Consider the following 19,894-nt stretch of genomic DNA (forward strand, 5'->3'; position numbering starts at 1 on the left):
TATGACTGTGTTGTGATATAAAACATATTTTTCATTGTGAGAAATGTCTAAACATTTTTTTAAAGCAGTGACTGTGCTACATACTGGAACCAATCATTTTATAAATGGTGTAGCCAATAATGTAGCCTGGATCAATTACATTTGAGAAGCAATGTAATATATTTACGTGCTCTCTACCTACACAGTGCTGAAATTGGTTCCTAAATTACCAAATGAAAATTAGAGTGTTAATGCATTTGATGTTCAACAAATCTAAGGAGAGTAACTCAGTACAAAATGAAATAAAAATTTATCTTATGGGTATACTTGCAGTAACTAGAGTCCAGCACCCAGTGCCACATGTCCTTCAGGTAGGCAAATGTGTTCCCTCTGTCATATCCTGTGTTAACTAGCTCTTGGTAACAAGGGGGAAGGAAATTGCTTTATTAAAAAGTCTAGAGTAATATACAAATGATATTTTGAACTATAACTAAAGTAGAAGTCTTTCTGTGTAATTAGTGCTAAATGTATCTTGAACGTTTTTTAGCCTAAAAGAGTATACATTGGATATTCCTATTGAACTTCCAGAGAATATATAAAGGGGATAATGTATAGTAATCTTTAAAATGAGACATGTACATTGAGTTACCTTCATATTCTAGCTACTAGTTCTTTTCTTTTTTAAATTCACATATTAAAATTAGGACACTTCCATCAACAATTTGGATAGTAATTAAATAATTAACTATTTTCTCTTAGTATTCTACTTCAGCAAAATTTCTCTTTATCTCAACATCTTTTTTCCCCCATTTTTTTTTTCTATTGTGGTAAATATATATATCTTTTACATTAGGGATTCAATGGCATTATGTTTTGTAAGCTGACTGCATATACATGCTTTATATAAAGAAGATCCATACCTTTTTGTGTAAGTTGAAAAATTGATTCAGGTCCTTGAAATCAGAATTAAACATATTATTGTTTAAGGAAACATTTTCTTATCTTCCATAGAAAGCTTTCCATTTTGTAATTGTTTTAAGAGATTGCCATTCTAAGACATAGTGGAATTGTGCTCCTTCTAGCCTTTGAATGTGGATGCATGACTTAGCTTTTGGCATCCTGCCCAACAAAGCCCCAGAGGGGAGACATACTTTCCAGTGTGACATATATTAGAATATGTCTTGCACAGGCCATACGTCTGATTTGTAAATGTATCAAGAACAGATTCTAAATAAACTGAAACTTACATTTGTCTGCTTCAGGAAAATTATTTAAATCCCTGTCTTTATTATTATTATTATTATTACTATTATTGCCATTATTTCTTAAACCAACAGTGAGATATTTTTAAACTTCACCATTGAGAAGAGCAGTGAGCACTGAATCCTACCTTCATTTTTGTTTTTACTCTCACTATCTGTCATTAATAGTATAGGTTTCTTTAACTTTGTTATCAACCACTTTGCCCAGACCTGTCTCAGCACATGACATTAGAAAGACACAGGACCTATAGACTATAAAACATGTCCTTCCACCATGTACTTTTCTGTGGATGAAACACATAAGAACTATACTTCCTTATGCTGAAATCTGTCTATAATCTTATCTCAAAATACTGATTTATTGAACATGTAGGCCATATTTTCGCAGACACTAGAATTTTATTTTTTGATAAAATAAAAACTAAAAGGAGAATGTGTTAGGAACACTTTTGGCAGCTGACTCTAATATCTCTGCGGTTTTAACACTGTTATTACTTCCATCCTTTTATAAATAGTTGAGCTAATGTTTAACCATATACCTCCCATCTCATTTACTAGACTAGTATCTAATTCTCTGAAGACATTTTTAAGACATTAGCAAACTAATCAGAGAAGCTAATTTAAACCACACTGTTAATATCCTGTAAGGGTGTAATTTGATATACTCTTGCTCTTACAAGGGTTTTTTTTTTTTTTTAACTATCCTTAATGCCGATCCAAAGAAAGTAGAATATATTGTGATATTTTTCTATTAGCATTCTTTGCTTTGGCCATCTCAAACTGCTTAGGGGTAGTTGTCTATTCTAATTATCCATGAAAAGGTCCTGAGAATGTCAACCAAAATTCCATGTTCAGGAGCAATTTGAATTTTTTACTGTTCTCAGTTGCTCGATTCCTTCATGTAGTCACTCTGTCACTGCTGAAAGATAATATCACTTCTGACTTTGCCTAAAATGCCAGCCAGCACCATCCAGTGGAAGATTCCTTTCCCATTCTCTTATTTCTTCAGAATATCTCTGGTTTATATAACAATCCTCCCAATCTTTCCTCCAAATCTTATCTTTAAGGCTAGTAGCTTGGTCCAGTATCATATTCTTTCCTGCTCTTTGGGGCCTTTTTATTTACTTCTTTCTAGCAATTCTTTCCTTCTGTTCTAGCATCTTCCTTTTAGCTTTCAGATATGCAAAGGTCTAACTGACTTGCAAAAGAAAGCACTATTCTATTTTAATTTTCCAGCCCCCTCTAATTATAACCTATCTCTATTTAATTTTTCTGTTACTTCATCTTGATTGATCTATATCAGCTTTTCCTATTTCTTCACCATAGTTCCCTTTGATTAAGTTTTATCCTTTTGCCATTTATTTTCCCCATATGCTCCTCCTCTCAAGGCTGTCAATGAAGATATAGTTCAAGGTCAACAGCATTGAAATATAATTATGCATGTTTTAAATGTCTCTATATAGTTTGATTTATTAATTGTTCTTTTATTGCTCTTCTCTTTACTCTGATTCCTCATGTACCCTATTTACAGGCTTTTATTTCTACTCTTTGTCCCACAGACAACATACACATATGAGTATGTTATATAAGAGTATTTTATATAAGAAGCAGAATAAGTAATTAGAAAAATGTATTCCAGAAAGAAAGTAGAAGTGAGATAAGGGAGTAAGGCAGTTGTCTGAAGGATCACCTTGAAGAGACAGAAGATTTTATATAGCTCAGAGAGCAGATATAGCACTGATGGTTAAAAATCAGAGGGAAATAGATTTTATCTCAATGTAAAGGGCATTTTACAAAGGCATATCTATGTAAACATGTAATAAGTTCTTTTCTGTGATAGAGTTTCCCTTTGCTGAGAAATATAAATATAGTCTGGACAACACTTTGAAAGGAAAATTATGGGGGGGTGCTCAAACATTAAGAATTGGTGTACTAGATGATATTCAAGGCAAATTTTAACCTTTAAATACTTATTTTCTGAGACTTATATCTACATCTCTAAGACCCACCTCTCATTTGTGCTCTAATTCCACATACTCAGTTATCTGCTGTGAATTTCCACTTGTAAATCTTACTATTACTTGAATCAACAACTCCACAATATAATTAATTTTCTTCTTACAACTAAACTGACTCCCATACAAATTGATTACTTCTTCCAGTGATATCTTCATGTTCTTTAACATCTGGGATTAACATCTTTAGCAATCTTTTTGTCTGATCCATATCTAGCTGTTAGCCTCTTAGTTTATTCTTCCAGTCACTTTCCCTTTTCAAATCTATCTTATCACTAAATTGCATTAAATCTACTTTAAAAAAAAAAAAAAACGTTAATCATAACACTGTTCTGCACAGCAATACCCTTCAGTTTATGTTTTAAAGTACACATTCTCACCCTTTTCTGTTTGGGAATCTTCATGATTTAACCCTTAGGTATTTTTCCATCAAACGCTTGGATTCAGCTCGTCTAACCTCAGCTCTAGGTCTCTGACTATATATATTTCTACATCTGTTGCATCCCTTACCTGGAAAGCCTATTCAGCTCCTTCAGAACAATGTGAGTCCAACTTCTTAAATGAAACAGTGTTTTAATTATAAGGATTCCTATACTCTCATTTTCAGGCCTACTTATTACGGTACTTAGTGAAAGATTGCTTCCTCAGTGAAAGAAAGGCGGGGTTCCAGTGCCTGATGTTGCAACGTAGTTGATGTATAGAAGAAAAGGTTATATTATTTTCCTTCTTTGGAACAGTCTTTGGTTTCGAAGAAGAAGAAGAAGAAGAAGAAGAAGAAGAAGAAGAAGAAGAAGAAAAGACATTTCTAATTATCATATTCTAGAATCTAGACTGAAAAACCAAACTCACTGCTGTCTATTCGGATCCAAGGAAACCCCTCCTTGGGTTTCCAAGGTGGTATCACTACAAAAGTAGATTGGCCAATCTTCCTTCCAAGGAGAATAGGCTTGGAAATATATCTTGGAAACTTTATTCATCTATAGTTCAGTTTTTCATTCCTCCTTTCGTGCTAATGAACACATAAACACATGATGTTGGAAATAATTTGTAATTTATGTCATTCAGTATTTTGTGTTTTGTCCATTCCTGTATGGTCTAATAGATCATACTACTCCCTCTCCCACCATTATTTTACCAAGTATCAAATCAGTGAGTGCATTGATTTGAACATTGCATGCAATGTTCAGAAGACATAGCCTCTGCCTAGCCATTCTAAATAAGGTAAAAATATACAGATCAACTAAATGAAGGTTTAATGCACATGACCATAATTTAAAGTTTAGCTTTTTGAATAAAATGCATTATACTCAAGCAAAGTAATTAGAATTATAGTTTACTTAATACTTGTAACTAACTTCTTTCAAGGGATTAGCTCCCCTAACCCTATTTTTAGTGATAGTAGAATCATTTCACCCTGCCATACCTTTAGTATGTTAATACCAATGATTTTCATATTTTCCTTGTATAGTTCAAATTATTAACTTGTTAAGAAGAATTCATATTAGAGATAAAAATGAATGTCACTAAATTGACAGTATAGCTATTTCTTTCCTGTTTTTATCTCACTGACAGATGATGCCAACTGGAATGTTTGACTGCCTTCAGTTTCATAGAAAATCAAATGACATTCCCTCTCTGAATATGTGCTCAAATTTATTTTAGTTTCCTTTTAAAGCCAACACTTGATAATCAAATAGAATGTTCATTTACAAGTAGACTTAAGTGACTGCATTAAAGTCCTAAAATATTTGTTCATATTAAAGTTTATTTTCTGACTATTACTAAATTTAATTTTTCTCCCCATTCAACAGAGAAATGATGAAGAAGCAGTTGTGGATAGAGGTGGAACTCGTTCTATTCTCAAAACACACTTTGAAAAAGAGGATTTAGAAGGTAAGATATCCTACCTCTTGGGAGAGCTCTTGATATATTTTCCTAAAGTGTTTCAAAGGGAAATGTGCAACTTGTCATGTTGAGGAGAATTGCAAGAGTTGGTTTCAGAGTAATGGGGGTAGTGATGAGGGAGAGAGATAACGATTGTTTTGGTGCAGTCTGGAATCCCAACAGGCAGACATGCAAACAATGAGAGTTAATTAATTTATTTCACATTCTTTTGTTGAGCCCCTACTATATTCCAGGAGCTCTGGTAGTGTAGTGCCTAAGGTACTTGACTGCTAACCAGAAGGCTGGTGGTTCAAACCCACCAGCCACTCCTCGGAAGGAAGGTTGGTCAATCTACTTCCTTAGTGATACTGCCTCAGAAACCCAAGGAGGGGTTGCTATGAGTTGGGTCTGACTCCACGGCACATACAACAACAACAACAAAACAACAACAACTACTATATTCCAGGCACTGTGTCGTGAATTAGTACTTCAATAATCCTTGCTTTAAGGTATTACAATAAATTGAGAAATTACAAGAAAAAATTTGATGACACATCAGCATAGCAAGTGTTATGAGAAATGTAAGTATAGAGTGCTCACAGGAAAGACATCTGACCCATTCTAGGTTATCAGAGTAGGATATCACAGGAATAAAGTTAGGGAAAATTGGTTTTCTAATCGTTCTAGAAGGAATCCTCATGTCTCAATGGTTAAAGCACTTGGCTGCTATCCTAAAAAGGTCAGCTGTTCTGTAGGAGAAAAGACCTGGCAATCTGCTCCCATTAAGATTACAGCCAGGAAAACCTATGGGGCAGTTCTCCTTTGTCCTCTCTGTGACCACCCCTTCCCGGCAGCCTTCTTACCTGTGCATTCCTGTCTGTTCAGCTTTACCTCTATGCAAATGCTGCCCTTCTGATCTCCCAAGGTTGATTGATCTAAGGGGTACATCTCCCTAGGGTAGGGGGTTGCATTTCCCTGGGGTAGATGTTCTACTCAGAGGCCTTTATACTGTTTGGCTGAAAGCTGATCCATGGAAGTGGATCCAGTTCCAGACCTGAAGGATAACTCAGGGTCATAATCTTGGGGGCTCCACCAGTCTCTATTCGACCGGTCATTCTGGTCATTTTTGTGTTTTTGAATTTTGTTCCACATTTTTCCTCCCATTCTCTTCCACTCTATCCAGGATCTCCAATTCTGATCCCTTTGCAAGTGGTTGGCATTGGTAGCCAGGCACCATCTAGTTCTTTGGTCTCAGGGTCATGAAGGCTGAGGTTGCCATGGTCTATGAGATCATTAGACTAATTGTTTCCATATGACTTTGATTTTCTTCACTTTTCTTTGGTTCAGACAAGGGGATACAACAATAGTTGCATCTTAGATGGCTACTTGAAAGCTGTTAAGACCTATTTTTTTAAATTTGAAATACCATTATATCACATTTTTTTCAGCATTCAGGTTTACTTTCCTACTTATGTCATACAATTGACTTAAGTTAAGCTTATGTTCACTAAAAACACACTAATAAAACAAGAAGTTAGCCTGGAAATATAATAAATGCCAGGGAAAAGCCATTTTGGGTTTAAAGATTGTGATGGCTAATCCACAGATAATTGGAAGCTGACTTAATAGTTAATAATTTATAAGTAAATTATCACAGTAAAATACTGAATGCTCCTTCAGATAGAAAATATGTACTACAACAAGTAGATTTATAAGGTTATTTAAATTACTGTACCTGAATATATTGTTGTTGTTGTTAGGCACCATCGAGTTGATTACTACTCATAGTGACCCTGTGTACAACAGAGTGAGACACTGCCCAGCCCTGTGCGATCTTCACAATTGTTACTATATTTGAGCCCATTGTTATAGCTACTGTGTCAGTCCATCTCGTTGAGGGTCTTTCCTTTTTTCACTGACCCTCTACCAAGCATGATACCCTTCTCCTGGGACTGCTCCCATCTGATTACATGACCAAAATATGAGAGATGAAGTCTGGACATTCTGTCTTCTAAAGAGAATTCTGGTGGTACTTGTTTCAAGACAGGTTTTTTTTTTGTTGTTGTTCTTGTGGCAGTCTATGATATTTTAAATATTCCTCACCAACATCATAATTCAAACATGTCAGTCAGTTTTTCTTTAGTCTTCCTTATTCATTGTCCAGCTTTTCACATGCATATAAGGCTATTGTAAATACCAGGCTTGGGTCAGGTATACTTTAGTCTTCAAAGTGACATTTTCTACTTTAATATAATGGATATATTTTCTTTAACTAGGCATGACAACAATAGACATGATTAGGGAATACAAGTAGTAGTGTACTAAAACCAAACCTGTTGCCACTAAATTGATTCTGACTCAGGCAACACATGAGCTAGAGAGTAGAACTGAGCTCCAAAGTCTTTTCTTCGCTATAATCTTTACAGAAACAGATTGCCAGGTCTTTCTTCCAAGACACTGATAGGTAGGTTTGAACCATAAAGCATTAAATTGGCAGTTTAAAGCAAACTCTTTGCACCACAAACTTATTAATGCTTATTAAAAAGTTGTCTTACTGGTAGAACACAATTGGATAATCCAGCTTTTACTCTATTTGCTAGTATGTGCAGTGGATATTTTAACTGTAAAAGCTAATAATTTTGGATAAGTCATTAGAGTCACTGTACAAAAAGAATTGGTTGATGTCCCACCATTTCAAGAGATAGTATATGATCAAGAACCAATGGTATTGAAGGAATAAGTCCAATCTGCACTGAAGTAATTGGTGAAAAACAATGGTCCAAATTGATGGGATACACACTGAGATGTTTCAAGAGATGCAACACTGGAGGTGCTCACTTGTTTATGCCAAGAAATTTGGAACACAGGTACCTGACAAATGAACTGGAAGGAAGAAATCCAAATTTGTGCCCATTCCAAAGAAAGGTGATCCAACAGAATGTGAAAATTATAGAACAATATCATTAATATCATATGCAAGTGAAATTTTTCTGAAGATAACTTAGAAAAGGTTGAAGCAGTACATCAACAGGGAACTACCAGAAATTCAAGCTGAATTCAGAAAAAGAAATGGAACAAGGGATATCACTGTTGATGTCAGATAGATCTTAGCTGAGAGCAGAGAATACCAGAAGGATGTTTACCTCTGGGTTATCAACTATGAAAAGGCATTCAACTGTGTGGATCATGACAAGTTATGAATAGCATTGTGAAGAATAGGCTTTCCAGAACACTTAATTGTGTTCATGAGGAACCAGTACATAGGCCAAGAGGCAGTCATTCAAACAGAATGGTTTAAAATTGGGAATGGTGTGCATCAGGCTTGTATCCTTTCATCTTGCATATTCAATTTGTGTGCTGAGCAAATAATTGGAGAAGGTAGAGTAAATGGAGAAAAACATGGCATTGGGACTGGAGGGAGACTGATTAACAACCTGTAATATGCAGATGACACTACCTTGCTTGCTGAAAGTGAAGATGACTTAAAGCACTTACTGATGAAGATCAAAGACTACAGCCTTCAATATGGATTATACCTCCACATAAAGAAAACAAAAATCCTCACAACCCAACCAATAAGCAACATCACAGTAAGTTGAGAAAAGATTGAAGTTGTGGAGGATTTCATTTTACTTGGATCCATAATCAATGCCCATGGGAACAGCAATCGAGAAATAAATCAATGAATGCATTGGGCAAATCTACTGCAAAAGACTTTAATTTTAAAGTGTTTAAGAGCAGAGATATCTCTCTGAAGGTTAAGGTGTCCCAGACCCAAGCCATGATGTTTTTTGTTGTTATTGTTGTTATTTTGTTGTCAAGTCGGCCCCGACTCATAGCGACCCCTCCTTGGGTTTCTGAGGCAGTATCACTACAGGGATATTTTTAGTCACCTCATATTCATGTGAGGGTTGGACATTGAATAAGGAATGCCAAAGAAGAATTGATGCATTTGAGTTGCAGTGTTGGCAAATAATATTGAATAGTTTATAGACTGCTAGAGAAAAGCTCTATCTTAGAGGAAGTATAGCTGGAATGCTCCTTAGAAGTGAGAATGGCGATCTCTCAGAGTTTGGTCATGTTGTCAGAAGGGACCAGTCCCCGGAGAAAGATATCATTCTAGGTAAAGTAAAGGGCCAGTGAAAAGGAGGAAGATCTTCAAGAGATAGATTGACACAGTGTCTGCAATGGTGGGCTCAAGCAAAGCTACAATTGTGAGGATGGTACAGGACTGGGTAGTGTTTCATTCTTTTGTACATAGGGTCACCATGAGTTGAAACCAACTTGATGGCACCTAACAACAACAGCAACATTAGTGATTGATTTCAAAGGCAATATTACATCTTAGAATTTGAAAGAAAGTAGAAAAAACACCTTATTCATATTGTGTTTCTAAATACTTTTTCTGTGCCTCAAGTTATACTAAGTAGATAGTCATTCAAGCACTTGAGGGTGCTATGGAAGATTCTACTGTGGTTGCACACAAAGAATAAATAGATCTATTCCTGGTCTCAGCCCAACTTAGAAAACAATGAAAGTGTGCTGTGATGACTGTCGTGGTTCAGAAATAATCAACTAATAGCATAATATAGAAATGAGGGAACCTGTTAAAAAGCTGACATTACTGAGTGTAGTGTTGGTAGTTGTTTCTCTTTTTATGTTATTAAAGGAAAAGACCCAAGTTCTACTTGTGAAGGGATTCTTCTTTAATAATGTAGATAAAATAGGCCAATGAATATGTATTTTAAATGAAACAGAGTTCAAAATTGCTATTGTATACAAATACATATTTTGCAAATGTAACATTTCAATTAAGATTTTAAACTTCAATGTTCGTGTTTTTCAAGATTTATGTCTATACACTAAAAATCCACTGCTGTTGAGTCGATTCCATCTCATAGTAACACTATGGACAGAGTAGAACTGTCCCAGTAGGATTTCCAAGGCTGTAAATCTCTATGGGAGCAGATTGCCTCATCTTTCTCCCTTGGAGCAGCTGGTGGGTTTGAACTACCGACCTTTTGGTTAACAGTAGAATGGTTTAACCACCGTGCCACCAAAGGTCTTTGGTATATGTACTTATCTAATGGCATTACTTATATAATTTAACATGCTAAGTACAGCTTGTGGGAATTCTAGGTGGTTAGAAATGCCTATAAAATCTTAGCTGCAGTATATATAATGGAAAATGATCACCTACCCAATAGCAACAACCTAGTGTACTGTATTAATCTATTAACATATATTATACTTTCTGATGAGTCATATGCCAAGTTTCCAACTTACTCTATTTTTAAAATTCTTAAGTGTATCATGTACCAGTTATCTCTTTCTCCTCCTATTTCCTGAGATTGAGAGGATAGAATTTTGTTTGATTTTTCACTTCCCACTTTTATACATTGTGCAGTCAGTTAAGTTCTTTGACTCTATCTCAGTGTTGTCTCTTTTTACCCTCTAAATGAGCTCTGGTGGCACTGTGGTTAAAGCATTGGGCTGCTGAATGGAAGGTCAGTGGTTTGAACCCACCACCCACTCCATAGGAGAAAGATGAGGCAGTTTGCTTCCACAAAGATATATAGCCCTGGAAGCCTTATGGGGCAGTTCTGTTCTGTCTTGTAAGGTTGCTGAGTCAGAACCGACTCAATGGCAGTGGGTTTGGGTTTGGGTTTAATGTACGATAAAAGTCAGTCAAATAATAACACCAACTATAATTGCTATACCAAATATTGAATCCCTGTTAAAGCAGATTAATATGGCTTCTGTTAAGGCACTTGACTGCTAACCAGAAGGCTGGCAGTTCAAACCCACCAGCCACTCCTCGGAAGGAGGGTTGGGTAATCTACTTTCATAGTGATACTGCCTCAGAAACCCAAGGAGGGGTCGCTGTGAGTCGGGGCTGACTCGACAGCACATAACAACAACAACCACATGTAGTATATAGGTGTTGATCTGGTAAGTGTATATATTGTTTATCACTAACAAGGAGAACCAGAAGTAGTTTACATTCTCTTGGGGAAGTACAACAGAATACATTTATGGTTTTATCCTGATCTATGTTTGCTTTCCTACCTTCTGTCATAAGAGTCCAGTTGGATTTGGATTGTCTGGATATTCTGCAGAATATTGCATTGGTCCACTGTACTGACCAAATGAACAAAGTAAGTTGGAGGTCTTGGTGAGATAGATGCATTCCAATGTCTGTTTCCCAGGAAATCTAATTTAAAACAATATGAAAAATTCTGTAATGCTGTACTGAGTCTGAAACTCTAGCATAGATGGTTGGATAGTAGGGACTGAGTTTCCCCAGGGACTCAATCCAATTAGCCATGTGCCCCTCCAGTTATTCTTATTCACCTTGATTCCCTCTTCATTGCCACCTTTCTCCAGCTTTTCTCAGAATAGATGTCTTCGCTTTTACCCTTCATATTCCTTTGTTATCTAACATGACACCTGTTAATGCCCACCTTCTTCTCCACAGGTTCAGTTCTCCTCCTCACCCCTAATTACTGATATATGCAGAAAGTATTTAGTAGGAAAGATTGATACTTCCATGTCTTTAGCAAGCATTTCTAATGTAACTTCTGCTATACAGTCTGAGAACATGTAAGAATCATTAAAACCTCAGTTATAGCAGATTTTTGCTCAAAAACCTTTCATTTTGCCCCATACCAAATCCTTGGTTTCTCATTTCTTCAATTGGTAGTGTTTTCCTTCCACATAGAAATAGAATGTCCATTCTGCCTATCCATTAAAGTTATATATGATCCTCTCATACAGAAATAACTGATTTCTTCTTCTTTTCACCCTGAGTTTATATCTTTTCTTATGTTATTATGTATATACATATTCTCTTCCTTATTTGATTATAAACTCTTGGAGGGACAATTTTTTGTTTTACATATCTTTGCATTCTCCCATGGTATCCAACACTTTCTCCTAAATTCCCAGATACTAGAAAAAATGTGTTAAATTAAATCCAACTTATATAATTTAATAATGTATCACTAATTTTATATGATGTGGATGGAGTGAAGATTTTGGGACTTCCACTTGCTGATGTGGCATGAGCTGCAAACATCCATTAATAATTAGACCATGAAATGTATGAAGCATGAATCTAGGAAAACTGGAAGTTGTCAGAAATGAAGTGGAATACATACAGATAGATAGCTCAGGGATTAGTGAGCTGAAATGAAGTGGTATTGGCCATTTTGAATCAGACAGTTTATGGTGTATGCTGGGAATGGCGAAGAGGAATGGTGTCACACTTTTCATCAAAAAGAACATTTCAAGATCTATCCTGAACTACAGTGGTGTTAGTGATAGGATAATATCTATATGCCTACAAGGAAGAAAAACTAATACAACTATAATTCAAATTTATGCACCAACTACTAAAAGAAATGATAAAGAAATGGAAGGTTTTAGAGACTTCTTTACTGTGAAATTGGTCAAACATGCAATCAAGATGCATTTGAATCAAGATGGTGATTGGATTATGAAAGTTGGAAAAAAACATGAAGGATGCATAGTTGGGAAATATGGCCTTGGTGATGGAAATGACCCTGGAGATCACATGATAGAATTTTGCAAGATCAATGACTTTTACGTTGCAAATCCCTTTTCAACAGCATAAATGGTGACTGAACACATAGACTTCACCAGGTGGAATACACAGGAATCAAATCAACTACATCTGTGAAAAGAGATGGTGGAGAAGCTCAATATCATCAGTCAGAACAAGGCCAGGGACCGACTATGGAACAGAGCATCAGTTGCTCATATGCAAGTTCAAGTTGAAGCTGAAAAAAATTAAAACAAGTCCATGAGAACCAAAATACAACCTTGAGTATAACTCATCTGAATTTAGAGACCATCTGAAGAATGGATTTGACACATTGAACACCAGTGACCAAAGACCAGATGAGTTTGGGATGACATCAAGGACATCAGCCATGAAGAAATCAAAAGCTCATTAAAAGTACAGGAAAGAAAAGACCAAAATGGATGTCAGAAGAGACTCTGGAAATTTCTCTTTAACATGGAGTAGCTAGAGCAAATGGAAGAGATGAAGGAAAGGAGTTAAACAGGAGATTTCAAATGGTGGCTAAGGAAGACAGAGTATTATAATGAATGTGCAAAGATCTGGAGTTAGAAAACCAAAAGGGAAGAATATGCTCTGCATTTCTCAACTGAAAGAACTGAAGAAAAATTTAATGCTGTTAGTTGCAATATTGAAGGATTCTATAGACAAAAAATATTGAATGAAGCAGGAAACATCAAAAGAAGATGGAAGGAATACACAGAGTTACTGTACTAAAAAGAATGGTCAAAATTCAGCTATTTCAGGAGGCAGTGTGTGATCAAGAACCAATGATATTGAAGGAAGAAGTCAAAGTTCCACTGACCAACTAACTGGAAGAGATCCAAATTTGTGTCCATTCTAAAGAAAGGTGATCCAATAGAATGCAGAAATTATCCTCTCTTTCTCTCTTTCTCTCCCTATATATATATATAATTAATGCCACATGCAAATAAAATTTAGCTGAAAATAATTTAAAAATATTTACAGCACTGCATTGACAGAGAACTGCCAGAAATTCATAATTTGATTCAGAAGAGTATGTGGAATGAGGGATTTACTACTGATGTCAGATGGATCTTGGCTGAAAACCGAGAATACCAGAATGATGTTTTCCTGTGTTTTATTGACTGTGCAAAGGAATCCAACTGTGTGGATCATAACAAATTATGGATAACATAGCAAAGAATGGGAATTCCAGAACACTTAATTGTACTCTTGTAGAATCATACATAGGCAAAGAGGTAGTCACTCAAACAGAACAAGGGGATACTGTGTGCTTTAAAATCAGGAAAGATGTACATTAAGATTGTATCCTTTCACCATACTTATTGAATCTGTATGTGGAACAAGTAATTGGAGAAGGTGGACTAAATGAAGAAGGACATGGCATCGGATTGGAGGAAGACTCATAACCGACCTATGATAAGCAGATGATACAACATTCCTTGTGAAAAGTGAAGAGTCTTAAAAAAACACTTGCTGATGAAGATCAAAGACTACAGACTTCAATATGGAATATACCTCAACACACACAAAGAAAACAAAAATCCTTACAACTAGACCAATGAGCAGTATCATGACAAACTGAGAAATGATTGAAGTCAAGGATTTCATTTTACTTGGATCCACAATCAATGTCCATGGAAGCAGCAGTCAAGAAATCAAATGACATATTGCATTGGGCAAATCTGTTGCAAAACTGTTAAAGTGTAAAGAGCAAAAATGTCACTTTGAAAACCAAGGTGCACTTGACCCAAGGCATGGTATTTTGAATCACCTCATATGCATTCTGAACAGTGCAACTGGACAGTGAATAATTAAGAGCAAAGAAGAATTGATGCCTTTGAATTGTGGTGTTGTCAACTAATAGTAAATATACCATGGACTACCAGAATGAACAAATCTGTCTTGGAAGTAGTTCAGCCAGAATGGTCCTTATGTGGGACCCCCAAGACCATGGCCCTGGGATACCCTTCGAGCCTGGGATAAGACTCACTCCCAAGGTCTGGCTCTCAGCTTGACAGTACAAAGACTTAAATACAGAACACCCAACCCGAGGCACCCATCTACTCTATGGAGACACATCCCTTGGAGCAACTGGACATGGGGCACCAGAGAGGCAGCATTCACATGGAGGGAAAGCTGGACAGACAAGAGTGCATAGTTAAGAAGGGCACAGGAAGGGGGTGGTCACAAGGAAGGGAGGGGAGGAGAGCGCGTTAAGGCTGGGAATGGTAATCAGCGTGTGAAATTATATGTACATGAACTATTAAGTATAAAACAAATTCTGTTCTGTAAAGTTGCACCCATAGCACACACACACACACGCATGTTAAAGAATGGTCCTTAGGAGGGAGGATGGCCAGACACTGTCTCTCAGACTTTGGACATGTTGTCAGGAGGGTCCAGTCCCTGGAGTAGGACATCATACTTGGTAAAGTAGAGGATCAGCAAAAAGGAATACCCTCAATGAGATGGATTGGCACAGTGGCTGCAACAGTGGGCTCAAACATAGCAACTGTTGTGAGGATGGCACGGGACTGGGGAAAGTTTTGTTCTGTTGTACATGGGGTCACTATGAGTTGAAACCAACTCCTTGGCACTTAACAGCAACAACAATTTTATACAATTCAATTAAGTACATAATTAATGCTCATTGAATTTTGAATTACTTTTCAAACATTGAAAGGTAAATACAGGAATCTCTAATTATGTTGTCATATATTAAGGTAAATATACCTAGTTATATTCTTGTGTGTGTGTGCTTTGGGTGCAAGTTTAGAGAGCAGATTTTGTTTTACATTCAACAGTTTATGTACATTTGTTTTCATGCTCCAATTACCATCCCCAACCTTAACCCACTCTCCTTCCCTCCCTTTCCTGTGACCCTCCCCTTCTTGTGCCCTTCTTAACATGTACTCCTGTCTGTCCAGCTTTCCCTCCATGTGAATGCTGCCTCTCTGGTGCACCATGGCAAATTGCTTCAAGGGGTGTATCTCCATAGAGTGGGTGGTTGCAAAACCCTGGGTTGGGTGTTCTGTATTTAAGTCTTTCTATGTTGGGCTGAGAGCCAGTCTTTGGAGTGATTCCTATCCAAGGCCCAAAGTATATCCCAGGCCCACAGTCTTGGGGGTTCCACGAGACCCCATCCGACCAGTAATTCTAGTCATTATTGTGTTTTTGAATTTTATTCCATGTTTTGCCTCACACTCTATCCAGGATCTCCAGTTTTGTTCCCTTCCTGAGTGGTTGGCATTGGTAGCCAGGCACCATCTAGTTCTTCTGGTCTCAAGGTCCATCATATCCTTGGAATAATTGTTTCCAAATGCTCTTGATTTTCTTCACTCTTCTTCACTTCTGACAAGAGGACACCATTAGCTGCACCTTAGATGGATACTTGAAAGCTTTTAAGACACCAGTCACTAATTGCCAAAGTAGGTTACGGAACAAGATTTTTATGTATTATGTTGTGCCAGTTGAGCCTGGTGTCCCCCAGTACTATGGTTCTGAGTTGGCAGGCCATGTACTCTCTGAGGGCTGTCTCTGAGGAATTACTCCAACTCTGTCTTCTGTTTCTTCTGTAATGGTTGTGGTTATTTTGTATCACTAGTATCTATGCAAGATTATCTCCAGCTAAATCTATCATTGCTCTAGGGTACATTCCTGTTCACCGACCCCCATCTGATTTTTCTCAGTTGTCTATACACTTATCTGTAGCCTGGTGTTTGGTGTTAGTGGCAATGCAGTATTGTTCATATACTGGTATTTGCTCTGTCATCTGTATCTTATGTGCACGTTTCAGTGTCCTCCCTTTCCCCAATCTTATCATGCTGGCCACAGACTCTCTCCATACCGTCTCTCCCCTTACCTAACAGAGTGTGGCCCCCAACTAGTCTGAAATTTTCCCTCCCCTTCCCTCCCATCCATGGTAACCTACAAAGTGGTTTCCCTTCCCTAAGGAAACCCTTCCGTGACTTTTTACAGTAATGGCTCATACAGTATTTGTCCTTCTGTGATTGACTTATTTCATTCAGCATAATGTCCTCTGGATTCATCAATGTTGTGAGATGATTTGTGTATTCTTCATTATTATTTAATATAGCATAGTATTCCATTTTGTGAATGTAACATAATTTGGTTATCCATTCATCTGTTCATGGGCATTTAGGCTGTTTTCATCTCTTTGCTGTAGTGCATTTTGCTGCACCTGTCTGTTTGTGTCCTGTCTCTCACTTCTTGAAGACATATTCCTAGTTATGGAGTTGCTGGTTCAAATGGTGTTTCTTTTTTCAGTTTTTTAAGTTTTTCCACAATGGTTGTACCATTTTACAGTCTCACCAGCAGTGTATGAGAGTTCCAATCTTTCCACAAACTCGCCAGCATTTATTTTCTGTCTTGCTGAACTTTGCTGTTATTGCTGGGGTGAGATGATCTCGTTGTTTTGCTTTGCATTTCTCTAATGACTAAATAATCAGGAGCATTTCCTCATGTGTTTGTTGGCCACCAGTATATCATCTTTAGTGAAGTGTCTGTTCATGTCCCTTGCCCATTTTTGAATTGGATTGTTTGTCTTTTTGGTGTCAGGGTATTGAAGTTTTCCATAAATTTTGGAGATAAGTCCTTTGTCAGATATGTCATAGGCAAATATTTTCTCCCAATCTGTAGGTTCTCTTTTTACCCTTTTGGAGAAGTCTTTTGATGTACATAAAAATTTAATTTTTAAAAAGTCAAAGTCATCTAACTTCTCTTCCACTGCCTGTCCATTCTGGGTTATGCTTGATAGTCTATTTATGCCATAAATTAGAGCCCCTAGATTTGCCCCTGTAATAGTTGCAGGTGTGTGTCAACTTGGCTGGACCACAATTTTGCGTGGTTTAAGCAATGGTGATGTGGGTTATTCCCATGATGAGACTGGATCTGTATGTTTTGAGCAGCCAATCTGTTGAAAGGGAGTTTCCCTAGTGGTGTGACCTGCTTCCAATATATTTATGAATATCTTGGGAAAAATAGACACTCTTCTGTGGATCGGGATCCTGTTGTGCTGCCTGCAACTCTCCGTGAGCGAACAATTCACCATTTGGCCTGGAGATCTTGGATTAGTCATTCGTTGGAGTCAGTAGCAGGTACTTCCTGCCAACCTTGAGCTTGTCAACCCCTGCAGCTGCCTGAGTCAGGAAAAGCCTCCAGCTTGATGTTTGATCCAAGAACTTGGACTTGCCAGCTTCTATAAGCATGTAAGCCATTTTCCTAAGATAAATTTTTCTCTCTTTAAGCTTTTCTGGTGTTGCTTCTCTAGAGAACCCAGCCTAACACATTTGGTACCTAGAGTGGGGTGCTGCTCTGACAGATACCTAAAACATGGAAATAGGAGTGGAGCATGTTCTTGCCCAAGACCCTGGCATGTGGCATGAGAGGCGGCAGTAGCAGAGGCCAGAGAGCATGGACAGCAACAGCCTTGACAGCCCATGGAGGAGAAAGCTGGATGTCATTGGGTAGGCGGCTTCCTGGCAGAGAGGGTTGCCTTCTGGCATTAATTGGTAGAAGAGACTGGCGTGAGATGGAGTAGCAAATTGGCCAACCCATGGGGAAAGAAAGCTAAGTGTCCTTTGGGCAGGAAGATTCCTGGTGGAGTAGGCTGCCCTGGGGTATTAATTGGCAGAAGCAGAGAAACCAAGGAAAAGGAAGCAGAACTGACTTTTTCATACCATTTAGTCTTCCTATTCATGAACAAGGCTGATTTTTCCATTTATGTAGATCCTTTGTAGTTTCTTATAGTAGTGTTTTATAGTTTTCTTTGTACATGTCTTTTGTATTTCTAGTAAGATTTATTCTTAAATATTTTATCTTTTTGGTAGCTATTGTAAATGGTATTGTTTCCCTTATTTCCTTTTCAGAGGCCTCTTTTTGTTGATGGAGAAGAATCCAACTCAGTTTTGTTGAGTTGGCTTTGTATCATGCCACTTTGCTGAACCTATTAGTTCCAGTAGTTTTTTCGCTGAATCTCTTGGGTTTTCTGTATATAGGATCATGTCATCTACAAATAGAGATAGATTTACTTCCTCTTTGCCCTTTTGGATGCCTTGTATTTCTCTTTCTTGCCTTATTGCTCTGGCTAGGACTTCCAATACAATGTTAAATAGAAGTGATGATAGAGGACATCCTTGTCAGGTTCCCGTTCTCCAGAGGAATGCTTTGAGTCTTTTTCCATTTATAGTAACTTTGGCCATTGGCTTTGCGTATACGCCCTTTATTATGTTCAGGAATTTTCCTTCTATCCCTGTCTTGCTGAGAGTTCTGAACAGGAGTGGGTGTTGGATTTTATTAAATGCCTTTCTGTGTTGCTTGATATGATCAAATTGTTATTTTCTTTTGTTTTATTGATGTGGTGGCTTACATTGATTGATTTTCTGATGTTGAACCATCCTTGTATACCAGGTATGGATCAGGTCATCTTGGTCAGGATATATTATTATTATTATTTTTTAAATGTTGTTGGATTCTGTTGGCTAGGACTTTGTTGAAGATTTTTGCATCTATATTCATGAAGGATATTGGTGCGTAGCTTTCCTTTTTAGTGGTGTCTTTTCCTGGCTTTGGTATCAGTGTTATGCTTGCTTCACAAAATGACTTTAGAAATGTTCCATCTTTTCTATATTCTGGAATAGTTTGAGTAGTATAAGGGTCAACTCTTCCCTGAATGTTTGGTAAAATTCTCCAGTGAAGCCATCAAAGCCAGGACTTTTTCTTGTGGGAAGGTTTTTTTTTTTTTAATGACCTACTTGTTTTCTTCTTTTGTTTTGGGTCTGTTCAAGTATTCTGTCTCCAACTGGAATAGCTTATGTAGGTCTTGTGTTTCTAAAACCTTGTCCATCTCTTCTAGGTTCTTGAATCTGTTGGAGTACAGTTCTTCATAATATTCTGTCAATATCTTTTTATTTCAGTTGGTTCTATTGTGATGTTGCCCTTTTTGCTTATTATTCTTGTTATTTGCATCTTCTCTTTCTTTTCTTTTGTTAGATTTGCCAATTTTGTTAATCTTTCAAAGAACCAGCTTCTTGTTTTGTTGATTTTCTCTATTTATTTATTTTTTGTTTGTTTCTTTTCTGTTTCATTTATTTCTGCTCTGATCTTTATTATTTCCTTACTTCTGGAGACTGTAGGTACTTTTG

The 19,894-nt window shown here is 37.1% G+C and overlaps 1 protein-coding gene across 1 annotated transcript in view; it reads left to right on the forward strand.

Moving 5' to 3' along the window:
- SLC4A10 (solute carrier family 4 member 10) overlaps positions 1 to 19,894 on the forward strand; it is a 374,905-nt gene that overhangs the window by 30,539 nt on the left and 324,472 nt on the right. Inside the window, exon 2 of the mRNA XM_042781073.1 lies at positions 5,068 to 5,149. Within this exon, the coding sequence (XP_042637007.1) occupies positions 5,068 to 5,149 (82 nt within the window). The remainder of the gene's footprint in view (positions 1 to 5,067; positions 5,150 to 19,894) is intronic.

The sequence above is a fragment of the Orycteropus afer genome, unplaced genomic scaffold (assembly GCF_000298275.1).
Source record: "Orycteropus afer afer isolate SDZICR_OR568_19922 unplaced genomic scaffold, OryAfe1.0 scaffold00084, whole genome shotgun sequence".
NCBI classification, from domain to species: domain Eukaryota; kingdom Metazoa; phylum Chordata; class Mammalia; order Tubulidentata; family Orycteropodidae; genus Orycteropus; species Orycteropus afer.